At 42.4% G+C, this 25,116-nt stretch overlaps 1 protein-coding gene across 2 annotated transcripts; it reads left to right on the forward strand.

Moving 5' to 3' along the window:
• LOC130134272 (la-related protein 4) lies at positions 1–24,545 on the forward strand. Of its 2 annotated transcripts, none has more exons than XM_056302172.1 (17): positions 1–123; positions 3,014–3,128; positions 6,092–6,250; positions 7,175–7,259; positions 11,347–11,483; positions 12,872–12,975; positions 13,137–13,247; positions 13,332–13,385; positions 13,524–13,733; positions 18,352–18,455; positions 18,695–18,736; positions 20,024–20,248; positions 20,437–20,491; positions 20,891–21,049; positions 21,200–21,336; positions 21,443–21,647; positions 22,054–24,545. In XM_056302172.1, the coding sequence occupies exons 1-17, from the start codon at positions 7–9 to the stop codon at positions 22,444–22,446; spliced, it is 2,412 nt and encodes an 803-aa protein (XP_056158147.1). In that variant the 5' UTR covers positions 1–6; the 3' UTR covers positions 22,447–24,545. The 2 variants fall into 2 exon arrangements, with proteins under 2 accessions (XP_056158147.1, XP_056158148.1); XM_056302173.1 differs by having other exon boundaries at positions 7,178–7,259.
• Positions 24,546–25,116: the final 571 nt, after the last annotated feature.

The following is a 25,116-nucleotide window of genomic DNA, read 5'->3' on the forward strand; positions in this document are numbered from 1 at the left end:
CGGCTGATGAGTTCGGATCAGGGCGGAGAGCCGCCGCTGTTGCAGGAGGAGGCTGATCCGGGACCGAAGACCGGTGGGAAGGACGAGGCTCCACTTGGGATTGAGGGAGGGTCAGGCGGCATGGTAAGTGCGGCCTTCAAGGCGAGCTAGCTTGCCACTCGGCTAACTCATTAGCAGCCAGTTAACCGCCACAGTAATTATTGGGTTCATTAGGCAACGGGCCGAGCTGCCTCGGTGCTCCCATATTGTACCTCATTTTTTCAGTAAAGCAGCGGTTACCCTTTAATTCAGTAGTATTATTTTATTCTCATAAGTAACGTTTTAGCTCGTCCGCTACCTAAGAATTTACGGAGTAATCGGCTTTGCTCAGTAATTTAAGTCTAAAATTTGATTGTTTTTCTGGGGGGGGGGTTGGGCAAGCTAATGTCAGGAAACCCCGAGAACTTTCCAAACATTACTAACATTCTATTTGAATCACGGCCGACTGCAACCAAATTTGGACAGGTCTGTTAGGAAGAGATCGCCGCAGTCACCCTGTCTGCGGGCCAACATTAGCATAGCAGTCTTCAGGAGCAAGCAAGCTTATGAAGTAGTTTGCTGAGTAATCATTAGCTAAAGTTGTTACACAAGTGCAAAATCGCGGTAGCGTTCCTTCGAGTTGAGAAACAAGAATCAATGTTGTTTTGTCAAATCAATTTGTATGATCGATGCCGAGGATGGGTTGAAGAACGGTAAATTATCATGCGCTTTGCTAACGTAACCTATTAGCTAATCGCTCGGCTATCTGTCGAGCTAGCTAGCTGTCTAACATGCGTTGCAAATACCTGGCCTTTTGCTACGCAGCCTTGTCAGGTGACTGGACTCGGCTTGCTACGGCCTGCACTATCGACATGTGCATTAATTGTTGCATGTTGCGCATGTAATTCGCGTTAACATTTCCCAAGAAGGAGGCGTCGGCACAGCCATTTTCTATATTATCTAACTGGTGGAGCAGATTGTTCTTGGCAGCTGTTCTTGTAAGGCCAGTGTGCTTACTAAAAAGGGGGGTGGATCTTTTCGCAGGTGGCAAGTGACAATATGAACGATTTCGCTCGTAAATCTGAAACATGGCTGTTAATATTCACTACCTCCAAAGGTTTATAATCGCTCTAACTCTGAATAGACAGAATTGAGTGAGATCTTACTGGTATCTGTCGCCCCTGAAATGTACAGTATGCGTTCTATTCTCGGCCGCGGAGCTCTGCGTGGTCAGTGTTTCCCGAGCCAATCTGCAGCCTATTTGATACGGGTTGTCAAATCTTGACTGCGCTACAGCGAAGCTGTCAGTATTTATTTTGATGAATGTACAACGAAGCAGTCCGGTGCTCGGCCAACAGCTGTTACGCTCTATTTTTTTTTCTCCTTTCGATTTGTAACCAGTGTGAACTCCGGATCACATATGACAACGAAGCAAACCCTTCGGTTAATTCAGCAGCATGACATTACCCAACGTCAAATACGACGATCTTTCAGGTTTGAGACCTTGCTGACCACGTGTTGTGGTCTCCAGATTGTTGTGTGTTGCTAAAGTGGGAAGGTACCGATGCTCTTGTGTATTGCGTAGCGCAGCGGAAGGCCCTGTTTGGTTGGAGGGGGAGATTGACAATGTTCCGCCCCAACAGCAAAGTGGGTCGACTTTGGGTTGGCGGTAAACACGGCGGAGCCAGCGCGTTTCTGACCGCTTCTCCCCCATACCCCGTTTCCATTTGTTGTCGGCTGTCTCTGGCTTTGACTGTCACATGCTTGTAGATCGTTAACGATAGTGTATTGGAAGTTGTCTAATTAGTTGGATTTCGTAGATCTACTGCTTGAGTGCACACGAGACGGATTTTTTATTTTTTGGAAAAATGGTTCTTCTCCTCGATGTAAGTAAGGGAATATGTTTTCTTTTGTCGACATGAACCAATGGCCACGTGTTGGCAGTTTGAATTAATTTAATTCTCTGTTAAATTGATTGGGTTTGGTGTGTAATTCTCGGCTGGTACTTTTTCTTTTTTTTTCTTGAGATCCTCTTGTCTAAGCGGAAGCAAATCATTCAGGCGTGCGATACAGAATATAACAAAACCCCATTGACGGCAACGTTTAAATCAGTTTTGTCAGTCAGATGGAAGCTAGTTTTCTCAAGCACTTGGAAATATCCATTTTGTTGTTGAAATCATAAGGTTATCTTTGTTTAGGCAAGTTTATCCGCATAGTCACACGCTTTCAGTTTATCCTCAGTGTGTGTGCATACAAGCGCTTATTAGTGCGACCTGTCTCAGTGTAACTTGGCATAAAGTTTATTTACTTGATATTTATATTTGATTTTCCCATAGTTGGTGACCATTTCTTTTGATGGAATTTCCTTTGAATCTTCGCGTTAAGCAACGTTGTATAACGTTTAAATGTTTTGATTTTACACTGTTACATTTATTAAATGCAAATGCCTTATATTTATGAACTTGATTCCTTTGATCTTCTCTTATTAGATATGGAGTTTCGCTGCTTGAAAGTAGTTTTTTCACCTAATGATGTGTCTTTGTAAACTAAGAATACATTTATGACATTTGTTATTTTAAGTGCATTATGGAAACATCACTAGGGCAAACCAGAGGAGAGATGAAAATTGGGATGTCCTGACAAAACAAAGGACCAACTACTAAATTATATTTATTAGTATAAACATACGGCCGTCTGTAGCTATGTCGTAACAATCGTAACCTTAACTGTTAGGGTTTTTTTTGGGGGGGGTTGTTTGTTGTTGTTTTGGGGTTTTTTTGGCTCTGTTGCATGGATCTGCATGATGAGAGAGACCCAACATTACACGTAAATCATTAGCTGACTACATTTACTCATGCTTTAATTTTTAAGAACGCTTAATCTCTGTGCTTTTTCTTAGAGGCTGGGTATTCCTGGACTCTGTTGTATCCATTTCTGTACTGTGTTGAACAGATGATTTTTAAAATGACCAAATCTCTGCTTTCTTCTGTTGAAGGTCACCTCTAAGGGTGCCGGTCTGAACCCTAATGCCAAGGTGTGGCAGGAGATCCCAGTGGCCCCCAGTGAGGCTTCAGATGGCTCCCACTGGTCCCCGACGGATGTCACTGAGGGTGAGTGATACACTTCCATCAACACAACTAAACATCCATCACAATCATCAGAGCTGATAGTGTCCATGAAGCAGGTGATGTTTTAGGTTCCTGCACAGATCAGAGAAGCAAAGATAAGTCGTTTTTATACCACATGCATACTGTTTAGAAAAAGTCTGGAAATTAACCATCACCTCTGAAATGCTTCAGCCTCAGCTCCCCTCTGATATTGAATGTTTCCCATTCAGCACCAGCTGTTGCACAAATGATTAATATTGACATCTTTTTAATTTTTTTGTCGATGATGAATTGTGCGCACCTTTAAAGGACCAGTGTGTAGGCTTTATTGGCATTTAGTGGTGAGATTGCAGATTGCAACCAACTTAATACCCCGCCTTCCCTTGCCAAGCATGTAGAGAACCTATGGTGGCCTTTAGGTGCCAGTAATTACTTTGAAAATGATGTCATCGTCTGCAGCCGAACTGAGTAGCCATACTATGTCAAATGGTGAGGTTCTTTTTAGATAGATTTAGAAATTGTATTTTAAGTTATTTAGTCTGTAAAACTATAGGTCATGGCTTCCATGTAACATAGAATAGAATACACTTTGTCATTGTACATACACACAAAGATGCAAGTGCATCCTCCAGCCCCTGGCAGATTATTTCGGCAGTATGGTCCTCCAGAAAATATGCCGTCTGTAAGCATCTGCTTTGAAGAGCTCACTCCTCGTCGATGTAATGAATGGTGAGGCTCATATATGGCTCAGATGTACGGCTGGACCATAGGTTGATGGTAGTGGCAAAGTAACTCACATCCCTTAGCTGAATTTCCAGTTTTGCACGGCACTCTTCGTAAAGATGAGGCAGTGCGGTTTGGGAAAAGTATTTTCTGCCAGGGAGTTCGTACCTGGAGTCCAACACTTTAATCAGTTTCCTGAACCCGACTTTCTCCACTGTGCTCGGGGGCATCATGTCTTTAGCAATAAAGTAAGAAACTGCACCTGTTATATTTGGTCGCTTTTCATATGGGGCAATGGCCGCAAAAGACAACATGATTGATTGTTGTTTTGATACAGCTCCGCTAGCGCTGTTTAGCGCTGCTAGCTTAGCCCCGCTAGCACTGCCAATAGCAGAAGAACCACTAGGACGTTGGACAAAACTTGTGGTTGGACTAACATGGGCTTGCATTTTCATACTCATGGTATGGTCACTGGGATGAAACCTTTTAACACTAGAATGACCGGGATTTCACTCCTACCTAAAATGACCATGGGCGGTCAAAATGACCACTGGTTTTTAAACTCAATATTCTGTCAAGATAAATATCCAATTGAGATATTAATGCATTGCATATGTTAGTATGTCTGTTAGGAAATGAATGATGCCAAAATTGACATTTTAACAGCTATACTATTTTTAAACAATCTTAAGAGAAACCTGGTCGAACTTGAATACCAAAATTGAAAAAGTTAAAATATTACCTGAAAAACAAAACGGAAAACACATATTGCTCATCTGACAAATGTAACAAGGCCTATAAAACATGAGTTGTCAAAAAAGAACTGAAAATAAATATTGAAACGGTCCCAAACAACGACTGGAACTTAAAAACTACTAGAATGACTGTGGGCGGTCATTTTGACTGCCATGGTTTTTAAACCATATTCTGTCAAGATAAATACCCAATTGAGATGTTAATGCATTACATTTGTTAGTATGTCTGTTAAGAAAATAACTGACACCAAAATTAACATTTTAACAACTTTAATACTATTTTTCAAACAAATTAAAATGGCTGCTGTCCAATGCCTGTAAATACTGCAACACGTCGTGGCAGTCATAATGTGTCTGTAACGGCATCTCTAACCAGACATGTTGGCAATAATCAAAAATCAAGTTTAGGCTATTACTCTGCTTTGGAGAATGCTAGTTTTTTTTTCTAGGACAGAGCAATAAGCTTCATGAAGGAAATGATGCGACCAAAACACGTCATAAATAGACATGACACATGATCACACGCAAATTACGAGCGGCCATTTTGACTGCTCATGGACGTTTTAGGTACATCATAACTTTTTCTTTTTTTTTTTTTGGTGCAATTGATCTAAAACTCAGAGCGGCAGGTCTGTATCTTATTTTTCACAGAGTTATTAAACTTTGAAAATCCAAAACGGTCATTATGACCGTCAGTTTGTTGTGTTTCCCATCTTGGTTGGCACTGACCGACGGCATATTTTGCACATTGTCTTAACCTGCGCTTCGTCGCTTTTGAGACATCCAAACCACTTCCAGTTGACATCGTGTTACCTTTTTTGTCAACAATTTCATCAGCTTTGGAGGATAGCACAACTACACTTTCACCATCACTTTTGTGCCCCTCAGTTCCATTAATTTTTGTCCTCTTTACCACTCTCACGTCCACTTGCTTCATGGGTAGCTCAAACAATGCTTTGCGGTAGGAAATGGGCGTGTGTTTTGACCTGCAATCCAAAAACTGCAGACTGACTGGCTGTTGTCACGTTTATTTCTGATGTGTGACAATCTGTTAGATCCATATCGAGTAAAAATGTCGAAAGTCTATCGTCTTTATGAACGTAAATTTTATCATGGTAGTGCATCGAGATCATTTTATCGCCCAGCCCTAGTTTGCTTTATCCATTCTGGGCTACTATAAGAAGCATGGTGAACTTCGTGGAAGAGGACCCACTCTCTAGATATGAAAGGTTCATTCTAAGCCAGCGAAAACACAATGATTCTTAGTTTCAGATGATTATATACTAAGAAAAACATAATAATGATTATTATATTCAATTTCTCCCGATATATCCCCCTAAATCCTACACACTGGTCCTTTTAGTATCATTAGCCCCCAGTTTAAATTATAACACAATGGGCTATCAAATATGCGATGTCTGAGAATTGAGATGGGAACAATACTTACCTACAAACTGTTAGAAGTGAGCTGCTTGACCTTCTTTGCAGGTTATTCTGAGCCTTTATCTGCTGGATGCAAGCCGTACACTCTGGGATTCACCACCCTGGATGACAGCAGCTCCACAGCGACAGCTGAGATAGCAGTAAATGGAATGGACCCCCCAGAGCTGGGCTTCTCCCCTGCTGAGTGCTCCACAGGGACCTCAGGTTGGTTTTGTGACATCACATTTCCCGATCTTCATGGGCCTAAACTAACTAGGACCTGGACTAGTAATTATTTTATCAGTTGGTCTAAGTTTAGCAGTGGTTTTACAATGATGACACCCCTTCATAGTGTTAGGTTTGTTGATGTGTATTTTTAACATGGAATAAGTCATTATAACCAAACTACATTTCAGCATATTAATAGACTCGAGTCTACAAGCCAAAGAATATTGCGTTACAGGTGCTGTTAGCAACATTTGAGTAACATCCCAATCGATAGATATAACCCATTTTTTGTGACGGACCTGTGGTGTCCAAAAAGGTTTTCATTAAGGCAAATGGAGTAACTCAAAGCTGCCACAAACATTTTCATCCAAGAGTAAACCTACCTGCATTTAATATGAATATTTCACCCATGGGAAATGGCTTTGATGTGGATCTGGATAATAACTGTCTTTCATGTAGCAATAGTTGGTATTACCCAGTAACATATAGTAAAATCTAGAGAGCCTAAAGACTTATGCAGTACTGCAACCCTATCATAATGCATGCTGTTGCAAAGCATTGGAGTGTCCCCCTCCCCCAAGTTTAGGTGTTATTATGAGTTTGCTGCTGTGGTATATTTCAGCTGTTAATAGTGAATGAACCACCTTTATTTGTGGGTTCCTGTTTACAAAATTACCAAACTTAAGTTTGATGTGATGTTTGTTTAGGCCCATGTGAGTCAGAGTTTCAGATCTCTGATTATTGTATGTGTGGTTTGGGCTTTTGTTCAAAACGAAGCAAAACATGTATCATGAATATGCAAAATTGACATTCACATAGTTCGTTAACAATATTAACTTAATGTTTTGTTACTGAACATGATATAGAATTTTGGTTGGTGTGCTGTCTATTTCCTTTTGTTGACTCTGTTATTGTGTTCAGCAGACAATAAAACTGAGGAGCAGCCCCTCTCCTCTGAGAACTTGCGTGAGTCTCTGAAGAAAGAGCTGGAATTTTACTTCTCAAGGTAAGATCCAGGGAACCAGAGGACCTCGTAGTAGTGGTTTTAATGATGAAGTGTCTAGGGCTGTCACAGTCATGAACTTTTAGTTGCCGATTAATTGTCTTACAAATAATCACGATTAATGGTTTAATTGTCTTCCCCTCCTTTTCTCCTCAATTGTACCTGGCCAATTACCCCACTCCGAGCCGTCCCAGTCGCTGCTCCACCCCCTCTGCCAATCTGGGGAGGGCTGCAGACTACCACATGGCTCCTCCGATACATGTCACCAGCCGCTTCTTTATACCTGACAGTGAGGAGTTTTGCCAGGGGGACGTAGCACGTGGGAGGATCACGCTATCCTCAGTCCCCCCCTCCACCCCGAAAAGGCGCCCCGACCGACCAGAGGAGGTGCTAGTGCAGCGACCAGGATACATAACCACATCCAGTTTCCCACCCGCAGACTCGGCCAGTTGTGTCTGTAGGGGCGCCCGACCAAGCCGGAAGTAACACAGGGATTCTAACTGCTGATCCCCATTAGGGCTGTCACTTTAAGAAAAAAACATATTTGATATTCGTGGCAGAATTGTACCCATATTCGAATTTGGATTCGAATTTCCACGTAAAAAACGGTCTTTAAAATGGCAAGACTAAAAATAACCCGTAATTTATTGACCAGTAATTATTTTGATCATGCGTTTTACCATTTGTATCCACAAGAGGGGACAAGCAGACATACAACATATTTCAATCGAAATAATTAGTTAAGTTTAATGCAAATTATGAAGTCAAATGTTGCCATATTTTCAAAAACAATTACCACAGAGTATGCTTCTCAAAAAAGTAATAATGTCAATAATCCTCACGGCAATTGGGCTGCATTCAGCGCTGCCATGGCAATGTAACGTAGGCTACTAACAGAACGTGGCCTATAAGTAGCCTAGGCAAGCCCACCAAACTAAATAACTAAAATAAATAATAATAGTAATAATAAAATAAAAAATAGTGGGTTATGTGGCCTTTGTAAATACGATTATACATAGCCTACACATAGGCCTAACTGGACTGGGAGGCTACAAATTATTCGCCAGGAATCTCAACTGGTTAACGTGTTCAGTGTCAAGAGCGGAGCGCTTTTTGTTAACAATATTCCCAGCTGTGGAAAAGACTCGCTCAGAACGCACTGATGTCCCGGGAACACTCAGCTACTTTCTTGCAAGCTGCGCCAGGTGGGGATATTTTGCGCTACCCAGCGTCTTCCACCATAGAAGAGGATTGCTGTCTGCTGGCATCGTTGTCTCTCTTCGGCAGGACCACATCTCTTGGTGCAGTACATTGTCTTGGTCGTCTCTCGTCTCGCCCCTTCCCTTGTATGTTTCTCCAAACAGATCGCCCGTTGCCGTCAGGGCCGTTTTTCGTGCATGAGTGTCTGAGCTTAACGAATGCTCATCTGTCCCACTTTCAAATCTCACGGCCATTTCTTCTTTAATGTTTGCGTGCACTTGGTCCTTCTGTTCCTCTGATAAATGCATTAAACTATGAAAGCGGGGATCCAGGTATGCTGCTTTATTCAATAACATGAATGTTGCTTCGTTATTTTTGTCATAATGCTTCCTCAAATCTGTGTCGATCTTTGCGGTCATTTCCCTCAAGCTGGGCATTGCATTAGGAATGGGTGAGCCAAGTTGACACAGTAGTAGTACATGCTGTAAAGGCAATACAGCAGAAGCTGTGGGATATTTGTTAGTTGACAAAGCCTCAGTCGCAATCTTGAACGGTCTAAGTATTTCACGCATCTGTTCGACCATGGACCATTCAGTTGTGGTTAGTTCGAGATTTGACCATTTTTTCTCAAATATTACAGCTGCAACAGCTGCCTGTTGTTCCGATGCCCTGCAGATCATTTCATATGTACTATTCCATCGCGTGATGCAATCGTTAATTAATTTATCAGTTTTCAAGCCCAGCAAACGCTGTTTATCCTCCAATAGGTAGCTGTCGGTAGGTGACCTGCCGAAATGTGCGGCTGCTTTCTTTAGCCTGCTAAGTGTCGTGTCTATGGCTCTGACGTCTAGCCCTTTACGTACAGCTAGATTGATTGTATGTGCCATGCAAGGTATGTTAACGGTATCAAGGTACCTCTCCACAGCATTCACATAGTTATGTGCATTGTCTGTTGTGACTGCGATCACCGATTCACGGGTAATGTGAAAATCCGTCAGTGTGCCAGAAATGCACTCCGTGACATTTTCTGCAGTGTGGCTACTTCTCAAGTCTTTCGTTTGTAGGACAAAATCGTTCAGTTCCCATGCCTCCGACATTACGTGTGCTGTAACTGTAACATAAGCGTCTGTGGCTATAGACGTCCACCCATCTGTAGTGAGTGCAATTCCTTATCGCTTAGTATCTGGCGTACATTTTCACGAGTAGTATCGTAGAGTTTCACAATGTTTTTAGTTATTGTGGTTCTGCTCGGGATAGTGTAACGTGGCTCAATTTCACGGAGAAATCTTTAAAGCCTCCACCTTCCACGATGCGAATTGGCCGCATGTCTTTACATATGAATTTGGTGAGTTGTGAAGTGATCGCCTCTTTTCGTGTAGAGGACAGAGCAGCCGAAGGTGAGAAAAACGTTGTCAGCCTCGGTTGTTTAGCAGCAGACGCACCAGCAGGGTCCTGCAGTTCTTTGAATTCGGCCGGATGATGGAACTGCATGTAGGTTGGTCGTGGAACTATGGTATGCTAGTTCACGCTCACATAGTTTGCATATTACCTTGTCCTTGTTTTCAGTCTTTCCATTTACAGTCCAAAAACCAAATTGTTTCCAAATCGCACTCCTAAGTTCTCTGGAGTGACGATCTTTCTGGTATGCTGATCATCGGGCTCGTTGTCGGCAGCACCAAATTCCTCCATTTTCTCGTTTCTGGCTGCAGCCTAGGCCTACGTTTCCGCTCCATGGACTTATGGGTAATGGACTTATGGGTAATTAGAGCTGGAATTCTTGCCGTAGCCTACTTTCGGCATTTTTGACATTGATTAATTAATAATTTTAAAGTACAATCAATTTATTTATTTAATTCGAATTTCCCCATTTACGTTCGAATCTCGTGTTTTTATGCAAATTCGAAATTAAATTCGATATTCGAATATAATGTGACAGCAGTAATCCCCATGTTGGTAGGCAACGGAATAGACCGCCACGCTACCTGGATGCCCTTTTTTGGCTTTTTTTTTTGTGGCTTTTTCTCCCCAATTGTACTTGGCCAATTACTCTTATTTTCTGAGCTGTTCCGGTCGGTTGGGTGGGGTGGTGGAACCGTAGATGTTTATATATATATAAATTTATTTCTAATTTTTCCTTTTTTTTTTCCTCCCAATTTAGTGGCCAGTCGATCCCTATTGTAGTTCAAACACCCTCCCTCATACTACATGTGTTCGCCAACTGCATCTCTCTGGCCGGCAGTCTCAAAGAAGACGCCTCTCCACTTTCGTGACAAGGCGAATCCAGGCTGAACCACTGCTTTTTCCGACACACAGAGAGACGCATTCATGTGACGAACACAAGCCGACTCCGCCCCCTCCCGAAAACAGCATTGCCAATTATTTCTGCTTCATCGAGTCTGGCCATAGTTGGATCTGACAAGACTGGGGCACGAACCCTGGTCCCCAGTGGGCAACTGCATCGACGCAAAGCCGATGCTTAGACCGCTACACCACCGCGGACCCCCAGATGGGTTTTTTTTTTTTATTTGCGGTATTAGCGCTTTTGACCGCCACCTTTTTGCTACAAATCCAACAAATCACCTCCTCCAAGTTATTGGGCTCTCCTTTTTCATTTGGTTTACAACCAAAATGTGCCCACAGCGGTGCTGTGGTGTTTGGCTTTGCAACTATGCCCATGTCTATGTCAACAGATGCTTGTCGAAATGCAGTCGTTGAATATTATAGAATAAGCGTCTCAAGATAAACAGTTTGTTGGCGCTAATTCACCACTTGTGTCAGCGGCGCAACAAGATGACGTCATTAAAAGAGCGCCAGTCAAACAACAAATGGTGGAAAACGACATGGAAATACTGATGGAAATCACTATTCATCTGTTATTGTGTTCCTACAGGGAAAACCTGTCAAAGGATTTGTATCTGATGTCCCAGATGGACAGTGACCAATTTGTGCCCATCTGGACCATTGCCAGCATGGAGGGCATCAAAGTCCTCACAACTGACATAGACCTCATTCTGGATGTCTTGAGATGTAAGTGGACAATTCTCAATTCTAAGATGGTGAACATTAGAAATTAGTCGGGCTACCCCTGACCAAAGATTTTTCCCAGTCAACTAGTAGTCATTAGTTCAAGCCATTTGTCGATTAGTCGTCGCACATTTATGATATTTAATTATGATTTGGGGGGGGGGGTCATCAGAAAATGGTTTGAGTTCCAGGGCTGGGAAAGAATGTCATAAGTAACCATAATAATGAGCCTTTAAAATATAAATTTTAGAATCGCAAGTGAGCCGCCTGTTAACGGCACTAGCCCCAGGTAATTGAAGATCCACTGATAGATCAGCTGGTGACCGGAATCGGCCAATTTTCAGCTTGATCGGCCATGACTGGTGACCGGCCAGTCAGTCTCAGATATATCTGATTATGTGCCAGACAAATTTACACACATGCGCTGCATGGGGGTTCATGTCACGCACACAGCGGCACAGACCGTAACGTCACAGCCACACACACACGCACACTAATACATTTTGTCAAAACCCGTCATTTACTCCAGGAAGGTAAAACATGTTAGATAAAGTGGGATATACTGCAATTCATTTTCAATTGGATTTTATTTGTACAAAAAAAAGGCTCTCTCTCCAGTAACCTGAAGCACTTTTTAAAATTTTTGTATTTGTTTGAGTGAGTGAGAGAAGGTCCGGATGCAGTTTTGGAGAAAATATAAAAGTTATGTAATAGTCAGTGTTTTATTATGAATATATAATTGAAATTTCCATTAAAGAAAAGTTACAAAAATATTTGTATGCTCTCAATTGCAGTAAAAAGTTGGAAGTGGCAGGTCAGACTTTAAAAAACCCCAATTAGAATCGGCCAAGAAAATTGCAATCGATGCACCTCTAGCGTTAATGATTCTGAACGTGTTGGAACAGCCAGAAAGGAGACTGAACATTTGGATAATTTTTCACCATAGTATACCATCACCCAACTTATGAACTTGTAACACCAACACAATAAGTTATGATCCTTTTAAAATATAAATTTTACAAGCGCACGTATGAAGCAAGCCACCTATTAATGACACCGGTAAAAGAGGTCCTGAATAATGATTCTGAATGTCGGCACAACCAGCAAGGAGACTGAATATTTTGTCATTTTATTTCAACACAGTATAACATCACACAACTTATGAACTTGTAACACCAACACAATAACTGTCCAAATTAAAAGCTCTCATACGTTTCATACAGTTGTGTGTGTCGCACCCCCACGTGACTTAACGTCCTAGGAAAACTTGGTCGACTGAGACTCTTCTCATCGACTAACATTTGGTCAACTATCTGGGGGTGGCCCTGCAATTTGGTTTGGGCTTGTGACTGCAGCGGAACGTTCCCGACATTTTCCTCACCTCTCCCCAGCCTCTCCTATGGTACAAGTAGATGAAAAGGGGGAGAAAGTACGTCCCAATCATAAGCGGTGCATCATCATCCTTAGAGAGATTCCTGAAACGACGCCCGTTGAGGTAGGGCTAAGCTTGTCCAGTTAATATTTGCCAAAATTGATAATGATGATAAAAATTGATTTGTATTTGTGTTCATGTAAACAAACAACATATTTGGAGTTAGTCATTGGTAAATTATGTTACCGTCAAGTGTGAGACCAGTTTATTTTTACATCTCTCAGGAAGTGGAGTCTCTATTTAAAAATGAGAACTGTCCGAAGGTGATAAGTGTTGAGTTTGCGCACAACAACAACTGGTACATCACATTCCAATCAGATACGGATGCTCAACAGGTAATGACTTAAATCATGTAATGCTTACAGTGTGCCTGGACTAGTCAATGTAGTTGTATAAAGTGCCTATTTTTCCCCTCATAGGCATACAGATACTTGAGAGAGGAAGTTAAAACATTTCAGGGAAAACCCATTATGGTGAGTTACGATTTAATTCTTGTTAATACCCTAAATGCCAAGTTATGAGGATAATGCCTGTCATTTCCTTCAACTCGCCTTGCTTTTTTTTATTATAATTTTAATGTTCTTTTTTTATTTTTCTTCACCTGTTGCCAGGCCAGGATAAAGGCCATCAACACATTCTTTGCAAAGAATGGCTACCGTAGCATAGACAGCAGCATGTACGCCCAACAGTCCCAGAGCCAGTCCCAGTACAATTCTCCACTCTACATGCAGCATGTCTACCCCCAGCAGCAGTACCCGGTTTATGGAATTGTACCTCCCACTTGGACGCCATCTCCCACGCCCTACTTTGAAACACCTCTGGTGAGGCATGCCATACCAACTTAGTCAGTTGGAAATGTAATTATTTAATTGAGAAAGTAAGTAAGAGTTTAATTTATGTAGCACCTTTTAAAACAAAGTTAGAACGTGCTGCAGACGATACAGAAAAATAAAACAGCATACATATACAGTTATATACAGTAAAGTATAAATTACAACCTCATTACAGGGGAGGCAAGTCAGCAGAGGTGGGTTTTGAAAGTTTTTTTTTAAGCTGTTTACAGACTCAGCTGATCTAACAGAGGGGGTGGGGGGGCTGTTCCAGAAGGACGGGGCCCTTAGGGCAAAAGCACAGTCACCCTTGGATTTGCGGAGGGAGCGGGGTATAGATAAGAGACCCTGGTCGGAAGATCTGAGTGGCCTAGAGGTGGAGTAAGGATGCAACATTTCGGCAATGTATGAAGGGGCAAGACCGTGTTGGATGCAGTATCTTGAAGTCTATTCTGTACTTTACGGGGAGCCAGTGAAGGGATGCGAGGATTGGTGTGATGTGGGATCTAAGATTGATATTGGTTAGAAGCCTAGCTGCAGCATTTTTGCACGAGTTGCAGGCGGGACAGGGCTGCTTGGATGAGATGGGAGAAAAGTATTACAGTAGTCAAAGTGTGAAAAAGTTGGGGTATGGATTAGTAATTCAAGAACTATGGTTGATAGCATTGATTTGAGTTTTGTGATTTTCTGGAGTTGGAAAAAGCAGGTTTGCACAAGCTTGTTTATATGTGGGTCAAAATTCAGTTTTTGGTCAAAGAGTACACCCAGCTTTCTTGAGGAGGATTTAACATTGGTGGCCAGAGGGTCGATAGATACAAGGTAGATAGACTTCTGAGACAAACTTATTAGGACTGATAAGGAGAACCTCAGTTTTGTCTGAATTGAGCTGTAGGAAATTGAGTGACTTCCATTCTTAAATAGCAGCCCGGCAGTCATGAAGGGTACCTAAATTTACCCATATAATTTGGCATAACTGATAAATACATGTGGGTGGTACGGTGGCCCAGTGGTTAGCACTGTTGCCTCACAGCAGGAAGGTCCTGGGTTCGAACTCAGGCCATCCCAGGTCCTTTCTGTGTGGAGTTTGCATGTTCTCCCCGTGTCTGCATGGGTTTCCTCCAGGTGCTCCGGTTTCCTCCCACCATCAAAGACGTGTATGTTAGGGTTAATACTCTCCTGTTTGTGCCCTTGACCGGGGCAATAGGAAAAAATGACGAGTTGGTCCCCGGACACTGCACGGCGACTGCCCACTGCTCCTAGCTACCCAGCTAGGGATGGGTTAAATGTAGAGAATGAATTTCATTGTATGTATGTACAATGACATGAATGAATGAAAGGGAGGACAGTGGAATGGCGAGGATGCAAGGAGTAGAGGTGATGAGGACGTATGAGTTTAAATACTTGGGGTCAACTGTTCAAAGTAACGGGGAGTGCAGAAAATAGGTGAAGAAGAGAATGCAAGCAGGGTGGAGAAGAGTGTCAGGAGTGATTTGCAACAGAAGGTACCAGCAAGAGTTAAAGGGAAGGTTTACAAAATGGTTGTGAGACCAACTATGTTATATGGTTTGGAGACGGTGGCACTGACAAAAAGACAGGAGGCAGGGCTAGAGGTGGCAGAGTTGAGGATGCTAAGATTTTTATTGGGAGTGACGAAGAAGAATGGGATTAGGAACGAGTATATTCGAGGGACAGCACAGGTTGGACAGTTTGGAGACAAAGCAAGAGAGGCAAGATTGAGATGGTGTGGACATGTGTGGAGGAGAGATGCTGGGTATATTGGGAGAAGGATGGTGAATATGGCGCTGCCAGGGAAGAGGAAAAGAGGAGGTTTATGGATGTGGTGAGAGAGGACATGCAGGTGGCTGGTGTGACAGAGTAAGATGTAGAGGACAGGAAGAGATGGAAACGGATGATCCGCTGTGGCGACCCCTGATGGGAGCAGCCGAAAGTAGTAGTAGTATGTACAATGACAAAGTGTATTCTATTCTATACAGCTGCATGTCATCAGCGTGGCAGGGGTGAGAGATGCAATGGAAACTGGCTAACCAGATTGCCTAGAGGTAACATGTAGAGCGGGAAAAGGATGGGACTAAGGATGGAACCTTGCAGAACTCCACAGAGTATAGGGGCAGTTGAGGACACAAAGTTGTCTATGACAACCTGAAATTTCCTGTTGGACAGAGGATGAGAGCCAACTGAGAGCAGAGCTTGAGATACCAACCCACTTATTTAAATGTTAAATTAAGATGGAAGGATCAATAGTATCAAAAGCAGCAGTTGAAGTCAAGCACGACCGAGATAAAATGTTTTCCATTGTCAGCTCACATGAAGATGTCATTTGTCACTCTTAGTAGTGTTGTTTCTGTTCTATGTTGGTGGCGAAAGCTGAATTGGAATTTATTGAAAATATTGTGGCCTTCAGTCACCTCAAGGAGCTGCTGTGCAACAATTTTTTTTCACGAATATTGGAGATGAATGGTAGTTTTGAAATAGGTCTGCAGTTATTTGGTAGGGTTGGATCAAGGGCAGTTTTTTTTAAAAATAGGTTGGATGCTTGCCATCTTAAAACCATTAGGAACACAGCCAGAGGTGAGAGAAAGATTAATAATGGAGAGCAGGCTAGGGCCAAGGGTAGGCAGGACCTTTATAAGGAATTTTGGGAGATAACATCTAAAGGACGAGAGGACAGGCGCATATGGGATACAGTGTCAATGAAATTGTGCAGCGAGATCGGGGAGAAATCAGACAGAGTAGGACAGTAAACTGGTGAGTCAGGAAATATTAGCAATGTTAAAATTACAACTAATCTTATTGATTTTGTCAATAAAGGAAGACAAAAAATGTTCAGTCTAATGGGGAGGAAGCAGATACAGCAGGATTGGCAGGGTTTACAAGCCAGTCAGTTAGTGGCTTTAAACAGAAACCTTGGATTGTGTTTATTGTCACTAATTAGGCCTGCAGAGTAGGCAACTCTCACATTTTTGATGTTTTGGTTGATCATGGACGGCGTTCTTTCAGATGGAGGAGATGGGCCCTGAGTTTGGATTTCTTCCACCTACGCTCCGCTCTTCTGACTTCCCTTTTCAGATGATAAATGTTGTCGTTAATCCAGGGGCAAGAGTTAGCTGACAAAAACGACCTGGTAGTGTAGGGAGCTGTGGTATCTAATACAGAAGCACACTGATCATTTAACCAAGGTTACAAAATCATCAACAGTGGGGAGGTATAGGAATCAGAGAAACGGGATGAAAAAGTAGCTGCAGAGTTGGCATTGAAGACGCGAGTATACTGTGTGCTTCTGTGGTTGAGCAGAAGACTGAAGCATGGTGTTAAAAACTGCATTTGTGGTCAGAGACGAAATCAAACCTGGAAAGAGTTCAAGGTCAGAGCGAGGGTAAAAACAAGGTCAAGCATGTGACCATGGTCATGCATAGAGCCGGACACATGTTGAACAAGGTTAAAAGAGTTAGTAATATTTAAAAAGTAGGTTGCAAGAGAATCTGAGAGCTTGTCAGTGGGCACATTAAAATCACCAGCCATAATAACTCATCATATTTGAGAACCACCGAAGTTAACAGTTCAGAGTTCATTTAAAAAAGAATTGTTAAGTTTGGGTGGTCGGTAGACTGCCAAGCAACATACTGGGATTTCACAATCAATTTTAAAAGAGAGTTATTCAAAGCTATTGAAAGTACCCCATGTAATCTGATTACAAATAAAATTATTCTTAAAAGCAACTGCAATACCCTCACCATGACCAGTGAGCCAAGGGAGATTGTGGGTCTGGTAATGGGGAGACAGCTCTATTAGAGGGCAGCAGGCCCTGGTTTTAGGCTAGGTCTCAGTTAAAAGTAAGAAATCCAGATTATGAGATTAAAAAATCGTGTTTAACAGAGATCTTAGGTTACATAACACAAACACTGTTGGAGTGAAAGGCTTGACTTAGACTGAAGTCTTGATGGAGATCTAAGAAAGGTCGTTTGTATGAAGAGCAGACTGACAGTGTTTGACATGTTTTGGTGGTCTATTGTTAATTATGACAGAGAGAGGATGGACTGGAAGAGGACCAGGCTCAACCAGAGAAATAAGAGGGCTGTATCCTGTCAGAGGGAGAGCTAGAGGGACACATGAGTTTGACACATGATCTCTGCATGCAGCTAAACGTCAGGCTGAAAAAGCTATACAGTGGATGAGGTTATCTGTCATTTGCTTATCCCCCTCGCTGTTTGGGTGAATACCGTCTTTTTTGTAAATTCCTCCTATGCCAGAATGAGTCAAAGTTGATAATGAAACCAGGGCCTGTACCAGTACAGAGAATAAACCAGCAGTGCAGACTGAAGACACGGCTAAAGCGCTCTGAGCCCTTACCTAGGGGATGGCATGGGGACAGACAGGAAACAGTTTTTGCCCAGGTTCTCTAAAGTTAGAGACTGAGTCTTTCTTTTTCTTTTCATATAATTTTTCAGTCTGTTTGACATTGATTGGAAAAAAAGATTTAATATTCAGGACCTTTTTTGGTCCATTTGTTTGTGGTTTAGAAGTTGACTGTGGACAAGGTCTGTGTAGTTACTAAATTTTTTATTTTGTTGTTTTCTTTTTTGAATTGCAGGCACCATTTCCCAACAGTAGCTTTGTCAATGGATTTAGCTCCCCCGGACACTACAAAACTGGCTCCAACTCACTTAATATTACTCGCCCGTTCAACAGGAACCGGTAAGGATCTTTCTTTTCCAGGCACTAACAGTTGATGGGTTTCTGTGCTTTGTGTTTGAACTGGGAGTTGGTCATATGCTTGAAAAGTTTCTTTTAGGAATACTTTGTCTCTTGTGTTATTGCTTGCATGTTACTGCAAGCACCCAACAGATCATTTATAACCATTTTTATGTCTAAAGATTGTATCCTGGCAGGGAATTGGAAGTTCTTCACTCCCTGTCTTTTTACTGTCCCCACAGTGTCCCACTCTATTCAAGAAAGAATGTAATAAATGCCTTCAGGTACAGCTGTTATTATACAATAACCTTCATCACTACACCCATTTCTTGCCATACTACTGCAGCTAAATAACTAAATCCATAACTGGGCCCATGGCTTCTGCCAGTCAGATTTTCGTGGCTATAATGCGTGTCACTGTTGTGATAAATGTTTGTATCCAAGTAATGATCATCCTGGATTTTTCATGTCATTTAATAAGTATAGTCTTACCTACTCAATGGCTGCAGCTGCTCTTTAATTCTGAGCGATTTGCTTTTCGAGTATAACAAACACCCTGGCTACCAAATATCAACTCCAGCGCCTGTCTCCATTACAATGTATAACATTGTCTCCTCATCCTAACTAAAAATCAAAATTTTCCCCCCCCCATTCCATGTTGTCTTGTCACTGTGCTCTTTGTTAATGTAATTAATTCACTAAAGAAATGTGCCTTTTAATGAGGAAGTGCTATGTCTGAAGCAGACTCACTCAGCAGTTGCATGAATAACACTTGAGCCAAGTCTAGATCAGCCTAGCTGTCAAGATTTCTTCTGGAAGCTTTGCTATTTAAATCTTTGGAGGGGGGGGGGAGAGAAAACTCTGTACTAACTTTGTGAGTTTTTATAGGTGGGGAAATGGCAGTTTCAAAAACTATCTAAATGTTAATGACTTATTACACACATTGGACACAGCCCAAGTCAGACCTGATGATGAGATCATGATGCGCATAGAGGGAGAGTGGGCAGTGGAATGACTGGCTGTGGTTCTCTTTACTCTTTCTCCTCTCTTTCCCTCCCTTCATTCTTTTCCTTTATGCTTTCCCTTTTTTCATCAAAGCCCTGAACATTCACTCCCATCCCAGTGAGCGTTGAGATTATGAGATCTGAGGGCTGGAGACGAGTGTTGGAAATTAAATCCATGTAAATTTGCTAAATTATTTTGGCAATGGAGATCTTCTTCACTATTAGCGTAACAAACCTAAATGCTAATTTTAAAGTGCATCAAGATTTTCAGGTTGTATTCAATAGGGCCTTTTGTTATTACACAGGAATCGCATCAGTTCCGCACAGTGCAGTTATTGTGTTGCACGTTATTGATGGCCACATGTTGACATCCAAATCTCAAGTCCTTTGCTTTGTCCAATCATGAGCACAAACACAACCACAAAATCCCTGCATGTCTGCACATTCACTCTGTGGACACAGCATGCTGTCTTATCCCTCCAGCAAGTAGTCCAGTTCTGGGTGATTTAACTGAAAGGATATTTGCAGCTGAATATCTGTGTCCCATCTTCCCCTGTTCACCACCAGAAACCATGTGAAGCCTCAGGTGAGGACAGGCGAGATAGCTCCAGCGTCCGTTACTCCTGTCCCCCTGGAGAGTCTGACTGGCCTTCGCAGCCCCCAGCCGCCTCCCACTGCTGCTGCCACCGCCACCACTAACCCTGTCCACACCACCACTGACCCGAGCTCGACTTTCCCACACCTCTCCTCCTTGGACCATGGTGACGATGGCAGCATGGCTGGACGTGGAAGGTAAAAAAAATTTTTTTTTTTAACCATTTCATGGAAAAATTACAGCATCTTTATGGCTGTCAGTCATGGTCCATTGCCCAGATTAGCATCGCATTCGTTTGACTTGCCTCCATAAGGAGATTGTGATTGACGTGGTGATAAGTCTTCAAACTCCTGCTTTGATTGTCAACACTTTTTTCCTACTACAGACGGACCACTACTTACAGAGGAACAAGGAGAAGGCGAGATGATGAACGTATCACGGTATGTACAGTACATCCCCATTAATTGTCAGACTTGATAAATATGATTTAAAGCATTGTGCATCAGACTAGCCTTTTTGTCTGTTGATTGTTGGCTGTACTACAACAGCAGGGCCAGCCCTACACATGGAATTGTCTGTGAATTAGTGAGTGCCTGAGTGAATGATGGAGTTTCACCATTGGTCGGACAGCCGAGTTGGAGTTTTCCCATTGGCCGTTGCGCTTTAAAAATGAATCGGCGCAAACAGTTTTCTATTACGTCATCAGCTGTTCACGGAACCAGTGTCAAAACAGACGCTTTTTAAACGCAGTCGTGCAAAAACAGCCATTTAATAAATGTAGTCGCGGTCCAGGAATATACTAGATTTTAACCTAGTGTTGTTTCAATTTCCACTTACAGAGGCCTGTACCACTAGCAGAAGTCAAGGTTTCTCCCCCCAAGTTTGACTTGGCCACCTCCAATTTCCCTCCTCTACCTGGCTGTGTGGTGAGCACGCAGGGGGAGCCAGTGCTAGAAAACAGAATGTCAGACGTTGTACGCGGATTAAACAGGGACAAGGTAAAAACAGAAGGCCCCTGTCAATCCTGTATTGCTGTTAAGGATTTTTTTAAATTTATTTAATTTTTACCAGCATCTCCTGTATTCTTAAGAGAAAAAAATAAATGTGTGGTGGGGGAATTCAGTCTTGTTTAAACTTGTTTTTCACAGACGGAACAAGCCAATAAGGAAGCCACTGTGAATGCAGGTCCAAGCCAAGGCCTGGTCTCAGAAGAAGCTGTGACTGTCCCCAGTTCTGCCCGGACTGCAGGCAAATCTGCACAACCACTTGGGCCCCCTGCCCCCATGTAAGACAAGACCTCAAAATATTTGAACTCAGATTTTAGTCTTTGAAATAACACCATAGTAATTGCAGTGATAACTTGAAACTCTTTCTGCTGTTCTTTTTGATAGTATCCCCCGTCAGGAGAAAAATGTTGAGAGGGTGGAGCCCCCAGCCCCAAAACTGACCCCGCCCACACCTGTTCCCACTGTGGCCAACCCAGCCCTCTCCACACAACCTGTGCCTAGCCCCAGGCCCCAGTCCAGTGCTACTTCCACCCCAGCCCCCCCGAGTACGCCAGCCCCTGCCACAGCCACTATCGCTACACCTGCACAGGTGAGATTCTGGGTCTATGAGATGACAGCCAAGAGTTGGGTATCAGCTTCCTTCTCTCATTTTTAGGCTGGGTGCAAAGCTTTCTCTTGTTAGTCAATGAGTCTGTCACAAGTGTGTAACTAGAATTTGACCTGATGATGAGATCTTTGGCGCATAGAGGGAAAACAGGCTGTGAAATGACTGGCTTTGGTTCCCTCTATTTTCCTCTGTGGTTTCTCTTCCTCACCCCACTTGCTCATTTTCTGTCTCTGTCTCTCTGTCACAAAGTCATGAACCTTCACTCCTCTCCCGATGAGCGTTCAGATTATGAGATCTGAGGGTGCTTAACTAGATGAATTAATGGAATAGATAGCATAGCATTATTTTAGGCCATGATATGTTTAAAACCATCTCTCTCTTGGTTTAGGAGCCTCGTAAGCTTAGCTATGCTGAGGTGTGCCAGCGACCACCCAAGGACCCCCCTCCTGTGTCACCTGCCCCAGCTTCCTCCGGCACTGCATCAGGCCAACCGCTGCGTGAGCTGCGTGTAAACAAAGCTGAGGAGCCAGGCTCCAGCAGTGGTGCTGGAGATAAGCAAGAGAAAGTCCATGACAGGGAGGGGGGTTGGGAATACAAGGAAAGCCGGCCACCTCGTGAACGTGACTCCCAAGGCTACTACCGCAGCAATGGTCCCCGAGGCGCTGGGGGCCTCAAGTTCCGTGACCAGAGACGCCCCCCTCCAGCCCGACGCAACTCCCCTCAGGGAGGCTACAGGCACACTGGCAAAGAGCAGAATATTCCACCGGTATCGCCAAAGTAAAAACTGGATAGGAATGGAAAAAAGATGTATGAATATTTACACGGATATATATATAAATATAATAAAAAATGAATAACGTATAAAAGCAACAACCACATGGTAGCCACCTCCACCTGCCTGGAACATGTCCAAAGAAAAGCTTTTAAAATGACAATAAGACTGGGACATCCAGGACTAATGGGCAAAAAAAACATCTGAAGAATTGTGAACTTTCAAGAGAAGGAAACAAAAAAGAGGATCTCATTTTGACCTCCAGCAAATACTTGAGAGTAAGTCATTGTGGTTTTTCTGGAGGTAATTTCCTTTCAGCTCTGCTGGGGAGAGGTGGGATGCTGGGCCATGTAAATGGCCCTCTACCTTCTCAAGTTTAAAGAATGGTCTGCAAGAAACATATGCACTAAGAAGAAAAGAACATGCATATATGTCATGTACATATACAAAGATTATCACTAACGCAATGAGACATCAGTTTTTTTCTGTTTTTGTTTTATTTTCTTGTGTGCTTACATTAGCAAGAATGACTGAAGGGTTAACTGATGTCTGCGTCTGTATTGATTGTTAAGAAAATCTGAGTGCTACACTGATAATTAAATGGATAAATGTGATTTTTACACCAGAGATTCTGAATAATTGTCCTGAGCCTGGACAGTGTGGTCCACTAATGTATATTAATGAAATGTGTACTACAGTGGTATTTTGATCCTGGTTAACGATTGGCTCCAATGTATCCAATAGCGGTGATGCAAGCCAGTTATTCCTGTTGTGGACAGAAGAGTGATTTTTGTGAAAAGGCAGAAATTCACTCTTAGGTGCCCATTGGCCTGTGCGGATGAGTGAATCTGCTAGCTTGGTCCAAAGTTGTTCATTTTAAGTTTGAATTCTGCTTTTTAATATGACCCCCCCCCCCCCCCCCCAGTGGATTCAGAACACACTTGTGTTGATAATCAGTCAGGCTCTTTTGTTTACATGTTTCTTTGCATAGTAGGATGATGTAATTTTCCAAGAGAATAAGTTAATGGTGAAATGTGACACACCTGATGGTCAAGGCAAGATTTGGCTTCTCCACATGAACACAGGATATCCAGGTTAAGCTAATATTTGTTTGTTGTTCTTAACAAGGGTATAGTGTCCAAGGTAGGCTCAAGCGTGTTGATGGCTATATAACATTTGGCAGCCAAGTCAAGGGTATAAGAACAAGACCATTATCATGTGCTTTGTGCCAGCTGCCTATGATTATAGTTGATTTTGATACTGTAGGTTAAGTTTTTGAGTTGTATTGACATGGTCCACTAAACAGTGTAGTCTTTGGGATCTTCTGACCCAGTCAAACTGGACTCTGAGAAAAATCTGTAGAGGTGTAGTTGCCTATGCTATATTGTAATAACCCTTCACTAGAAATGTGTGTGGGAGAATGTAATTGTTCTAGTGCTAAAGAGCAGAAAGGAGGCTTTTGTCAACAGTTATCCACCAGATTGTTTGTGCTTTTAGGGTGAGTTTGCTTCTTTTCTTTTTTTTAATTTGAAAAATGGTTTTAGGTTTTGCTGTTTGACTCACTGTATGTATTGCTTTTTAAATTTTATTTATTTTAATCCTACTGTGCAACGCTTTCTTTCCCCCAATATGGGTAGGCTGGTTTCCCCAAAGTTGTGTGAAATCGCAAAGACAAAATAATCAGGCATAAGACATTTGTATATTGTTTGCAATTTCAGCTGAAAGAAAATACTTGATGCATTAACTTTGGGTTTAGTAATGCAGTAAATGAGTAACCAATCACTGGGGCTGGTTTTTTTTCCATTAATAAATATGAGCAGCTAGTGATTTAGTGTAATGAGATAAATGCACTAACCTTTTTTTTTTTTAAATCTTAAGTAATGTGAAATCATTTTAGAAGCATATGGTAATGATGATGCTGACAGGCTTGTAAAACAAAACAAAAAAAAATCTACAGGAATTGCTTTTCCCCTCTCCGTATGTTTGGGTTATTTTCTGTTAATTTGGGTTTGGGTGGCAAAAGGAACTATAGTAAAGGATTTGATTAAGTGTTTGAGACACAATTCTAGAACTGTATGAAATGTCACCAAAAAAATAAATTATTTTGATTTGGCTTTCGAGTGTTTTTCTTTATTGCCTGCGAAGTTTTTTTTTTAACTATATGCTTTGTGCAAACCCATTGCCAGGAAAACAAAACGTTTACCCTCTATTCTGAACTACTATGAACGTCTACTCTTCCCCCTCTACACAAATGACTGCACCTCAGGTGACCTGTCTGTCAAACTCCTGAAGTTTGCAGACGACACAACCATTATTGGCCTTATCTGGGATGTTGCCGAGTCTGCATATAGACGGGAGGGTGAACAGCTGACCCTCTGGTGCAGCTATAACAACCTGGAGCTGAACACGCTCAAAACAGTGGCGATGACAGTGGACTTCAGGGGGAGTTCCCCAACACTGCCCCCCTCACCATACTCAATAGCAAGGTGTCTACGGTCAAAACCAACAGATTTGTGTCCCACTATCTCCCAGGACCTAAGGTGGGCATCCAACATAGGCGCAATAATCAAAAAGGACCAGCAGAGGACGTACTTTCTCCGCCAGCTCAAATTCAACCTGCCTCGGGAACTTGATTCAGTTCTATACACTGCAATAACCCAGTCTGTCCTCTGCACGTCC

This window comes from Lampris incognitus, chromosome 2 (genome assembly GCF_029633865.1).
Source record: "Lampris incognitus isolate fLamInc1 chromosome 2, fLamInc1.hap2, whole genome shotgun sequence".
NCBI lineage: Eukaryota > Metazoa > Chordata > Actinopteri > Lampriformes > Lampridae > Lampris > Lampris incognitus.

Excerpts from the sequence above, each read along its gene's own strand:
- LOC130134272 (XM_056302172.1), top strand. The coding sequence starts at position 7 with ATGAGTTCGGATCAGGGCGGAGAGCCGCCGCTGTTGCAGGAGGAGGCT. Across the intron at positions 124-3,013 it reads AGGGAGGGTCAGGCGGCATG|GTCACCTCTAAGGGTGCCGG; the intron begins GTAAGTGCGGCC and ends CTTCTGTTGAAG. Across the intron at positions 18,737-20,023 it reads AATGTAATAAATGCCTTCAG|AAACCATGTGAAGCCTCAGG; the intron begins GTACAGCTGTTA and ends GTTCACCACCAG.